Here is a 12600-nt window from a genome sequence, read left to right on the forward strand (position 1 = left end):
CCAACAGATTCCTCTTCTACCCCAGCTACCTTGAATGCATACTATTAGTGAGAAAGGAAATGAGTGTGATAAGAATGGGTATATAAATTTATGAATTCATCACTGCTGCTGAAAATCGTTAGACATATACCTTACTCAGGAGTAGGCCGGTGAGAATATATTGTTTCAAAAGAGTAACACATTCATTATATTTGTCATCATTAAAGTATCAAGGTCTTAATTGTGATCTTATAGTTTGAATCTACTTAATTCAGTTGCAAGTCCAGTTCTCCATCATTTGACTGTGCAACTATGACTAATTTGGGTCATTGTCAAAGATGAATTGCTTCTTTAAGACTACTGATATATCAGAATAAATTACTTGAGCACAAAGTGGAATTTTAATGATGCGAAAAGTTAATGGAGCTTTTAAAAAGTGCCTAATTTAGTCTCCATAAACTAGTGTATATTGTAGAAGAATCTGCCTCATTAAGAGCTCCAAGTGTGATTCCCTGTAGTTATAACAAGATTAGGACTTAAGACTATCATTTCTATCTACCTATAACAAAGATGATTAAAGGTTTTTTCTTTTCCTCTCTTTAATTTCAGTGTGCCAGGAACTGTGTTTTACTCTGGAAGTCTATTCTATCAGCTCTTATATTGTGGCGCTATGAATCCAGATTTTGGATTATTACAGACACTGTTATGCATTTCTTTTATGATCCTGTGCTCTTCTGTCAGTTCAGGTAAGCCTTGTAGGAATGGTTCCAGATTTCATAGTCAAAAGCTGCGGTTTTAACCAATTGCCTGGATTTTTAGAGTATAAACAACCTGTAGCATAATGGTGCTAAATCTTTTCAAATACAAGAACTTTTTTAATTTCTAAAAGTTTTGAGAATTGCTTTGTGACAATAATTGTGCTATTAGCATACATTGAGAAAATAATGACAAAAAGCTGCCATGAATTCAGTAATGCTTTTAAATGGATTGTTTTAGAAGACATAAAGCATCTGTATACATTTGAGAAATAGTACCATATAGTACCAGAAATATATACCTATACATATATATGTATGCATATATATATGTATGCATATATATATATGCAAGACATTCAATCTAGAGTGACTCAATGGTTAAAGAGCCAGGCCTGGAGTAAAGAGGTCTAGGGAGGTTAAATTACCTTCCAAGGTTATAAACATCAGAGGTAGAAGTTGAACCTGAGTTCTCTGACTGCAAATTCAATATGCTTTTTGACTGCTGAATGTATTGCTTCCTTAAGGAGGGTTAACTTGTATATGCAGAGAACAGCAAAGTCAATTGACTTATCCAGTCATGACCATGACCTTGGTTTCATTAACTCTTGTCAGGCTGAGCTAGCTATTCATGGACAAGTTTTAAGATCCTAGATTTAAATTTGGCCTCAGACAGTTCCTAGCTGTGTGCCTGGGAGCAAGTCATTTAACTCCAATTGCTTAGCTCTTGCTGTTCTTCTGTCTTAGAATTATTTCTAAGACAGAAGGGAAGGGTTTTAAGAAAAAGACATTCAGTCTAGATAAAGTACGTTTATTGTACTGAATCATGCTGTGTATGTTTTACATATAGATTCCAAGAGTCCTTGAATAGCTCTGTGGTCCCCTAGGGGTCTAGGGTTCCTGGAGTGGGAGCAAGTACTGGTGCTGACTTCTATACTGGATCCTTTTTGTGTGTGTGTGTGTGTGTGAATAAGAAGAATTTCTTTTATTGCTTAAATTTCCAATTTAATTTAATTTTTACTTAACAAAGATCAATTTTTTTCTCCCCACCTCCTCACATACCCCAATTAGGGGGGGAAAATTAAAATCTTTATCACAAATATGCATAGTCAAGTATAACAAATTCTTACAAATTGGCCATGTCCAAAAACTATGTTTATATGTCTTATTCAGCACACTGAGTCTATGATTTCTTTGTCAGAAGGTGGATAGCATGCACCATTATTGGTTGTCTGGAACTCTCTCTAGTAGGTCCTTACATTGATTAGAGTTCTTAAGTCTTTCAAAGTTGTTTGTCTTTACAGTGTTGTTATATAAATTGTTCTCCTGATTCTGCTCACTTCACTCTGTATCAGATTATAGCAGTCTTACCAGGTATGCTAGGGTGACATGGTTGATAGAGCACTGGGCTTGCACTCAGGAAGACTTCCTGGGTTCAAATCCAGCCTCAGACACTTACTAGCTGTGTGATTCTGAGCAAGTTGCTTAACCCTGTTTGCCTCAGTCCCTCATCTGTAAAAATGAGTTGCAGAAGGAAATAGCAAATTATTCTAGTATCCTTTGCCAAAAAAACCCCCCAAACACTAATACATTGCTGTTGTAACTGTGAATCGATCCAACCATTCCAGAGGGCAATTTCAAATTATGCCCAAAGGGCTATAAAACAATGCATACCTTTTGATCCAGTAATACCACTACTAGATCTGTACCCCAAAGAAATAAAAAGGGGGAGAAGGACCTACTTGTACAAAAAATATTTATAGCTGCTCTTTTTGTGATGGCAAAGAATTGGAAATTAAGGAATGTCTGTCAATTGGGGAATGGTTGAATAAACTGTGATAGATAATGGTGATACTACTGTGCTATAAGGAATGATGAACAGGATGATTTCAGAAAGAGGTGGAAAGATCTTCATGGACTGATGCAGAGTGAAATCATCAGAACTAAGAAAATGTTGTACACTGCAATATTGTGGAACAATCAACTATGATAGATTTAGCTATTATTGGCAATACAGTGATTCAGGACAATTATGAAGCACTTAGGACAAAGAATGCTATCCACCTTCAGAGAAAGAACTGTTGGAGTCAAAAGGCAAATGAAAGTATATGATTTTTCACTTGTTTATTTATATTTATGCTTTGAGATTTTGGTTTTATAAGATTACCCACTTACAAAAATGAATAATATGGAAATAGGTTTTGCATGATAATGCATGTATAGCCCAGATCACCTGCCAACACTGGGAGGAGGAAGGGAAGGGAGGGACTGAGATAAGTTCAATCATATAACTTTGGAAAACTTGTGTGGAATTTTATTACATATAATTGGGGAAAAAATATAAAACACCCAAAATGTTATCACAAAGAGTTGGACACAATTGAACCAACTGAACAATAGCAACAAATAGTATTCCAACACATTATTATGCCATAATTTCCCCAGCTATTTCTCAATTAATGAAAACCTCCTTAGTTTCCAGATAGAGCTACCACAAAAAAGAACTGTTATAAATATAGTGTATATATGAAGCATTTTTCTTTTGGATTTCTTTTGGGCGTGGGCCTAGAAGTGGTATCGCTGTGTCAGAGTATGCACAGTTTAATGACTTTTTTTTAGCATAGTTCTAAATTGCTTTCTAGAATGACTGGACCAATTCATAGTTTCATCAAGGCTTATCTTCAGTCAGCAAACTGGATGTTGGCTAACATCTTCAGCAATTGATGGGAAAGTTTTTGATAATAGCATCTTAAAAAGGGAGTACTCATACTTTCAATAAAAATCATGGTTCCCTTAATGTATTTACTAAATTACAACTACAGATTCACGGACCAAAACCATCACTTTTTTATTACAAAATGGGATCAAAGAATTTTAAGCCAGAAAAAGGATGTTATGGATCATCTTGTCTTCTGTAAAAGTAGATTCAGTAGTTTACTGTTATTTGTTCTTTCTTGTAAGAAATTTGTTTTATTTAGCTTTGGAAAAAAAAAACCCAAACCCAACAACTTTTCTTCTCCACCTTACCTCCAATCTTTTGTCAACTTTGCCATATTTGCAAGTAAATTTCCTCCTTCTGTGCTTCCGAAGGAACATACCTAACAAATTAAATTATTTGGGGCATAGAAAAGTAACTCCTCTATTTAGCTGCATTTAATTAAATTTAACTTATTTCAAGGGCAGCTAAATGATTTAGTGGATTGAGAGCCTGGCCCAGGGGTACTAGGGCCTGAGTTCAAATGTGGCCTCAGACACTTCCTAGCTCTGTGACCTTGAGCAAATCATTTAACTCCAATTGCTTAGCCCTTACCACTCTAATACATAGTATTGATTCTAAGATGGAATGTAAGGTTTTAAAAAAAAACAAACTAAGTTCATGTTTCACCATAGTTCTTTTCCTTTTGTTAAGTTTCTTAAATAAAAGATTTTAAAATTAAAATTTTTAATTTTTAAAATGTAAGTTTAATTTTTCATTTAAATTTATTTAATGTATAAAATCAAATTATATTAGTAAAAATAAGAGTAAAAATTGTTCTTTTTTAAATGTAATTGCCATACTTTAAAATAAAAAAAATAGCACGTCTCATGGACTATTAAGTCATATCCGTATCACCTGCAGGTGTTAAAGTTTTTCCAAAAATCAAACATTGGGTTTTTTTTAATACCATAAATAGATTTGAGCCTGTTATATATTTTTTATTATTAGACCTCTCAAATGGGGTCAGAGTCTTAACTCTCAAACTGATATATTGTCTTTCTTTGCTTCTAAAAAAGGGTTATAAAGATGTTGGTATCAACAATCAAAATAAATAACAGAAAATTCTGCCTATTGATGTGAATGAAATAAAATATAAGTTCTTTAAGGGCAGAAACTACTTTGTTTTACCTTACATAGGCAATTCACTTAACATGTCTACTTCAATTTCCTCATTGTAAAAGATGAATAACAACCTGACAGGGTTGCTATGAGGATCAAATGAGGTAACATTAGTAAAGCACTTTATAAACCTTAAAGTGCTACATAAAATGGTAGATATATAGAGATATCTCCAATACCTAACACAGTGACTTGTATATTAGGTACTTAATTACTGTTTAAAATGTTTAGTGAATTAAATAGGGTATACTTAATGTGCTTTCCTTTTTTGGGGGGGTTTCCTTTTAGACTTGGTACCTCGTTTTATTTCTGAGCCCCGTTCTGTTGTCCAGAAACTTGGTGAACCTGTAACACTACAATGTTCTGCTCAACCTGTGACTGCTCACATATCATGGTTGCTCAATGGAAAAAAATTCAACAGAAATGTGGAGCAAATTGAGGTGCAACAGGGGACTTTAACCATCCTTTCTCTAAGTCCATCTCTTTCTGGTCAGTACCAGTGCATTGCTAATAACAGCATTGGTGCAATTGTGAGTAAGCCTGCAACAGTATCCATTGGAGGTAAGTTTGCTAGTTCAACTTTTGATGTATAGTATATACCACAAGTGGCTAAAGGCTTATTAAATTGTTGCCATCTGTTATAGTTTGAAGTCCTGCCAAAAGGTAAAACAGTAAGCAGAACCCTGTGATGTGGGTTTTGTATTGTTTTGTTTTGTTTTTGGAAAGTCATTTGAATGTGAGCAAATTTCCCATGTGAGTTTCTGGGATGAATATTTTAGAATTTTAAAATTCAATTTTAGGAGTTCATTGTTTGACACTAAGTTCCTTTATTTCATATTATCCATTATCTTTTTTATGTCTAAATGCTTTGTCCACATAGACCCCTTATATCTTGGTTAGTAAGTTGATTTGAATTCAATAATTAATAGAGAAACAAGAAAAAGTTATTGAATTATCCAGGAGGAAAGGAATACTGACTGTGGTGGTAGTGGTAAAATCTGGAGCAAGTGGTTTCCTTAGTTTGAGCTGTCTTTCAAATAGTGGTGGTTGTTAGTACTTTAGTTACCTCTTTCTAATTGTACCCCTATCTTCAGGAGGGGCAAATGTGGCACAACGGAGAAAAAGTAAGTGTTTTTGTAGAGTCATAACTTATGGACGGCTCCAAGAGATACACAGAGGGTTGAATATCCAACACCAGCATTGTCAAACTTAAACAGAAATGGGAACCAGTATTCTGTATGTTGGGTTGCATATTGATGTTTTAAAACTGTAAACTGTTACTTATATTTTATTGTATTTGTATTTATTTTGTTAAATGTTTCCCAGTTACAACCATGCATTTGACACCTCTCCCCTAGAGAGATGAAAGTGTTTAGATTAAGAGAGTATGATAAAAATGCAGTACATAGGTGGGAGAACAAGGTCTAGCCATTTTAAGCCTTGATCTCTCTCTTTTTTAATCCTTACTTTGTCTTAGAATCAATACTGTGTGTTGTTTCCAAGGCAGAAAAATGGGAAGGGTTAGGCAATGGGGGTTTAGTAACCACATGGCTAGGAAGTATCTGAAGCCAGATATGAACCAAGAACCTCTTGTCTCTAGGCCTGGCTCTTGATCCACTGAGCCTCCTAGCTGCCTCTGAGACTTGTTCTCTTAAGAAGGAGCTGAGAGATATTGTGACTGATTAGCTCTGATGTTCAGATGACTCAAGCAATATGCTAAGAATTAGTTCTACACTTGATATTGCATTGAGAAAAGCTATGGATTGGATAGAGATGTATAGGATGATTAGATTTTAGTTAAAGATTGTATTGAAGAGGCGGAGGTGATGAGGAAGAACATTCTCAGCATAGAGAATAGCTAGTACAAAATCAGGAAACGGAATGTTGTGTTTAAGGAAAAGCAAGTAGACTGTAGTGTACTACAAGATCAGAGAGTATGTGGAGGGGAATCAAGTATAAGAAGGCTCAAGGTAACCAGGGGTGAAGGGCTTTAAAAACCATACAGAGGAGCAAGGAGTTAGAGAATTTTTAGTCCTTATTAGTCCCTCTTCCTAAGTTTTTGGGAAGAAAAGCATAATACTTTTTTGATTAGGACTAGCAGAAAACTTAAGACAAGGTGAAAAATATAATTTTTAGTATTTGTCTTCCAGAATATTAGAAGTAAAATTTTCTTCATGTAGTTGTTTTTTATTTTCAAGGTCTTGCTGATTTTGGTACATCAGCAAAACATGTTATTATAGCAGAAGAACAAAGTGCTGGGTTTGTTGGCTGCAAGATACCAGAAAGTAATCCTTCAGCACAGGTGCGCTATAAGGTCCGGGGAAAATGGCTGGAACATTCCACAGGTGAGACCTGTTGCAAGGAGGCAATGAACAGAACATACCCATGATATCTGTGTAGTTGAGCATGCTTTTTGTTTTCTTAATGCATAGCCCAATGGGGGACCCTTGTTATTGATCATCTTGTTTTCTTTAACCACTATTGCTGTTTTTGAGGGTATTTTCCTGATTTTTATTCTTTATGTGCTGTCAATTTCTATCTAAATCTATAACAACTCTCTAGTTGGTTTGTAATTATGTTGTAGGACAAAATAAGATACCTAATTATTCTTATTTCCCTTCCTTCCAGATAACTACTTAATCCTTCCATCAGGAAATCTTCAGATTTTGAATGTATCTTCAGAGGACAAAGGGTCATATAAATGTGCAGCTTATAATCCTGTCACACATGAATTAAAAGTTGAACCCACAGGCCACAAGCTCATTGTGAGCCGTAAGTATTTGGTTGCCTTTAGTGGTACTTAGAGAAAAAGCCCTTTTTATAATTATTCTCACAAAAAGTTGGTAGATGAGTATTGATGAGAATACTTGAATGTTGTGATTTCTTCATATGGGTATAATCTTATTCTACTTATTTAATATGGAGTGAATCCTTAAAAATAAAAGCAAAATAATTGAAAAAACTAGGGATACTTCTAAGGTATTATTAATACATTTTAAAAATTATATTAGAGTAACCAAGATATGGTTTTTATAGTGACATCCATCCCTCTTCATGTGTGAATGGTATAAAGGGAAATAATGGTGAAAATTCATGATATTTGCATATCTTTTTCCTTCAGTTTAGAAATTCACTAATGCCATGGGTCCCACACCCTCATAGGCCTTAACTAGAAAGATTGGCTGCTAACCTATAGCTAGACACAAAAGAGATAGTAAGTGGATTGAAGGAGAATTAATAACCAAATTATAAATTTGGTGTTACCTGTGGAGTTCCTGAAAATTTCTATAGCTTCATCTAGTAGTAGCGGCCATGATAATTATAGAAATGATTCATTTTAGTCCTCTACTTCTGCAACAGAGCCTTATAGATAGGAAAGTAAAGGAGAAGAAATTATATGTTAGAAAATCTCAAAACATTGCTAAGGATGTCAAAGGGGAAAGTGGATTGGAAGAGAAAGAACTTTTCAAATTCTTTTTTCATTTTTCTTACCTCTTTTAGGCCCCTCATCAAAATATGTTCAGATCATTCACCCTACCTTTTCCCAGTCATTGACAGTTCTTTCTCACAAACCTGTAACTCTGGAATGTGTGGTGAGTGGGGTACCTGCCTCTCATGTGCAATGGATTAAGGATGGCCATAGTTCTCTACTGGGAAGTAACTGGAAACAGTTGCATTCCCACCTTGTCACAGATAGCATCAAACCAACTGATGCTGGAAACTATTCCTGTGTAGTGGGAAACAAGTCTGGAGAGCTTACTCATGTAACCTACACAGTTAATGTGCTTGGTAAGACATTACATTTTTTAAACATCACACTTAAAAAATAATTTATTTTGCTGATTTTGCTATTGCCTGACACTAGTTTTTGTAGCTATGAGGTTGACCCACTGAAAAATATAGCAGTAGAATATAAGACAAATTATTGTAGAGTTAATATAGTGTAATAGACAGGCAGAATGGAGTAGTAGGAAGAGGACAGAATTTAGTCAGGGCTCTCTGCTTGTTCCATAGTTCTCCTGTAAGATCTTAGACAATTCAGTTCAACAGCTGTAAAATAAGGGAATTGAATTCTCAGTGGCGTCAAACTCAAGTGGAAAAGGATCCTATAAGCTAGTAAAGACTTAGAAAACCACAAATTAACATTGTGTTGTATTGAATTTTTATTTATTTTGTTAAACTTTTCCTACTTACATTTGATCTCTTTCAGCACTCAGAGTTTTGTGGGCTGTTTGTAGTTATCCAACTCTAAATCTCATGATCCTCTGATTTTAGTGGTAGCAACAAAGATGAGAGACTAGCAAGAAAGTGGGAAATTGTAAAATATCACCTCTTTACACAATACCTGATTTAATTCCATCCTTCATAATGCAATTTTTTTGTATCTAACTTAAATAGTAGCCTTGATCCTAACTATATTTTTATATATACTCCCTGTTTCTCCCTAGCAGTCCTTAGCTATTCCTTCTGCCATATTCTGTGTAAAATGACTGTTGGATGAAAATATATTTTCTTTCCACCTATACTTCTTTGAAAACCCAGAAGAAAATAAAATAGAAAGAAAGTAAAAATAAATTCAACTTTTTAGTTTCTCTTTAGGTACTGTTAGGATTTGTCTTGTAGAATGACACTAGCATTACCTGTATTAATAAGAAATCATTTATAAAAAATTTACATACAATAATTGGGGTTTTTCTTTGCTGTCTCACAAGTAAGGATAAAACATACATGTGTATGTTTATATCATATATACACATATACTCATACTTTTTTTAGTTAACAAGGCCAAAAAATGACTTCTAAAAGACCCTAAAAGGGGAAAAAAACCCAACTACTTTTAAGCACATACTTTGTTTTAGCCCTTGTTTAGTTTTAGATCCAGTGAAACTACCATTCTGGTGGGAGAATGACAGAATGAGCCAACAGCCAGAAACATAAATGCTTACAGGAACACAGGGTTAGAAGTTATTTTTATGGTTTTTTTTTGTTTGAGAGATCTATTAAAAGAAGACTATAGCATATTAGTAGCATATGACTTTGACCTCAACTTAAAGGACTCTATTAGAGACAAGTTGTAATGCATTTAAAATTTTTTGATGGCCACAGCAAATGAGAAAATGTGAATAAACAATGCGACTTCATTTTAGTAAGTTAGTGGTATATAGAACATTTCATATGACTCATATGTGATAATTTTAAAAGTGCATTTTGAGGGCTGGTATCTAATTTGTATATGTTATTTTCAGAACAAGCTTCAATTTCCAAAGGACTGAAGGATCAGACAGTTTCCTTGGGTGCCACAGTACATTTCACATGTACTGTTAATGGGAACCCAACTCCCAATCTTACCTGGTTTCATAATGCAGAACCTATACACCCTTCTTTGCGGCATCTGACAGTAGAAAACACATTGAGAATTAGTGGCATCGCCATGGAAGACTCAGGGTTATACCAGTGTGTTGTGGATAATGGGATTGGATTTATGCAGTCTACTGGGAGACTTAAAATTGAAACAGGTAGGTTCCTAAATCTTTTTATGATAAAGAAATTTTGCTTTGTAGATTGTTTTGTGAGACAGGCAACCTTATCCAAGCAGACTTGATTTCTTATAGATTGGTTTGTTATGCCAAACAGTACAGATTGTTTTGTAGGGAAACTAGGCTAGCTATAGTGGCTTATGTGACCACAAACTTGAATGTCTTCTCTTCCTCAAATTATATGTCTTCATGTATTCATAGTAGTATGCAGAAAGCCAGTCTTTCTTTGTAAAATATATTACAGATTTACAAAACCCAATTTAGTATTTGATTTAATGCCTTTTACATTTTATTGAAATTATCTCAGTTAAGTTTTTTATAACATCCTTCTTTGCAGAACTGGGAGGGGGAAGTATATGAGTCTGAAACATTAAATATCTTGTCAGACTTGGTCAATTAGTTGGTTAGCTTTGCTGAACTGCTTTTCCCTCCCTCTTTTTAATCTTTGTTATAAGAGGTGACTTGCTGGGTAGGGAAGGGAAGAGGAATGAAGGTAATGTAGAAACAAATCATAATAATAAAAATGTTATTGATGAATTGCTCACAGGGTTGTTGTAAGCTACCTTTATCTAAAAATTAGATGAAAAAATCTTTAGTTTTTTTATCCTTTCAATACTCTCTTCCTTCCCTGCCTTTCTTCCCTCCCTCTCTCCCTCCCTCTTTTCCTCCCTCCTTCCCTCCCTCTTAACTTCAATTCTAGAATTAATACTAGTTCCAAGGCAGAAAAGTGGTAAGAACTAGGCAGTGGGGGTTAAGCAACTTGCCCAGAGTGACACAGCCAGGAATTGTCAGATTTGAACCTATGACCTCCCATCTCCAGACCTGGCTCTCAATCCACTGAGTCACCTAGCTGTCCTCTAAATTTTTCTTTCTAAATATATCAATAATTAAGTGCAAATACATTCCACTTCATCTCTGAATATTCAATTATTTTTTCTTCCTATTTTTTAAATTTAAATTTTAAAATTTTTCCCATGGTCACATGATTCTTATTGTCTCCCTCCCCCCTCACTGGGTTACACATATATTATCACTTAAATCCTATTTCCATGTTATTCATTTTTGTAATAGAGTAATCTTTTAAAATCAAAACCTCAAATCATAAACCCATATAAACAAGTGATAAATCATGTTTTCTTCTGGATTCCCACTCTCACAGTTCTTTCTCTAGATGCAGACAGCATTTTTTTCTCATAAGTCCCTCAGAATTGTCCTGGATTATTGCATTGCTTTTAGTAGCAAATTCAGTTACATTTGATCATCCCTCAATATTTCTTTTACTGTGTATAATGTTTTCCTGGTTCTGCTTATTTCTCTCCACATCAATTCGTGTAGGTCTGTCTATTCACTTTTTTTAAAAGACTTTTGGTTTTTATAAGATGCCAGCCTTGTTTGTCAGTAGATGATTCTTTTTATGATTTATAGAGAGATCTTCATCATCTAATATTTGTTAAAGCCTGAAATATAGATTAAAGCAGATAATGGTAAAAATTTCAGTGAGTAGAAGATTTTTCTTTTCTAGCCAAAAATGAGTGTTTTCTACTTCCCTCAAATTATATGCTGTCATGTATTCATGGCAGTATGCATTTGGACAGTCTATAAATATGTTTCAAATTTGCAGAACCTAATTGAATTTCCATTTTATTTTTTTAAAAAACCCTTACCTTCTGTCTTAGAATTGATACTAAATATTGGTTCCACAGCAGAAAAGTGGTAAGGGGTAGGCACGTAGTTGGTTAAATGAACTTTTCTAGAGTCATACAGTTAGCAAGTGTATAAGTCTAGATTTGAACCTAAATCTTCCTGACTTCAGGCCTGTGTCAGTTCAGAAGTTGAGGTAATGTTGGAGACCTAGAAGGAAAAAAGAAATACCATTAAAGGATTTAGGTGGTAGAGTTTCTTTGACATTATGATAAAAAAAATCTTCATAAGTTTTATTTCTCTGTAATACAGATTGATCACCTTATTTTTTCCATAATACATTCTATTTTGACCAGTTCAACTCTGTTTTCTGATTGGTAAATTTTAAGTTAAATGGCATCAGTTTTCCTGAGGGAATCACGCTTAATTCTCTATTTCTCACAGAATATATCACATTTTATGTTTGAGATTTGGTGTTGTGGATATGTATTCTTATATTATATATTTGTAGTAGTCAAATATGTGTCTGGTATGCCTGCCTATTAGAAAGTTATCAGTACATTGCTTTTTCTATACTTCTAAATTAATTGATTAATTGATTGATTAAGAATACTTTCTCGGGGCAGCTGGGTAGCTCAGTGGATTGAGAGCCAGGCCTAGAGATAGGAGGTCCTAGGTTCAAATCCAGCCTCAGACACTTCCCAGCTGTGTGACCCTGGGCAAGTCATTTGACCCCCATTGCCTACCCTTACCAATCTTCCACCTATAAGTCAATACACAGAAGTTAAGGGTTTAAAAAAAAATTAAAAAA

The 12600-nt window shown here is 34.4% G+C and overlaps 1 protein-coding gene across 2 annotated transcripts in view; it reads left to right on the forward strand.

The window, feature by feature from the left end:
* Window positions 1–649: 649 nt before the first annotated feature.
* CDON (cell adhesion associated, oncogene regulated) overlaps window positions 650–12600 on the forward strand; it is a 53403-nt gene continuing 41452 nt past the window's right edge. For both annotated transcript variants that reach the window (XM_044666176.1, XM_044666177.1), the window contains exons 1-6: window positions 650–725; window positions 4900–5172; window positions 6810–6956; window positions 7240–7383; window positions 8113–8400; window positions 9858–10127. In XM_044666176.1, the coding sequence (XP_044522111.1) occupies window positions 650–725; window positions 4900–5172; window positions 6810–6956; window positions 7240–7383; window positions 8113–8400; window positions 9858–10127 (1198 nt within the window). The remainder of the gene's footprint in view (window positions 726–4899; window positions 5173–6809; window positions 6957–7239; window positions 7384–8112; window positions 8401–9857; window positions 10128–12600) is intronic.

The sequence above is a fragment of the Gracilinanus agilis genome, chromosome 3 (assembly GCF_016433145.1).
Source record: "Gracilinanus agilis isolate LMUSP501 chromosome 3, AgileGrace, whole genome shotgun sequence".
Taxonomy (NCBI): Eukaryota; Metazoa; Chordata; class Mammalia; order Didelphimorphia; family Didelphidae; genus Gracilinanus; species Gracilinanus agilis.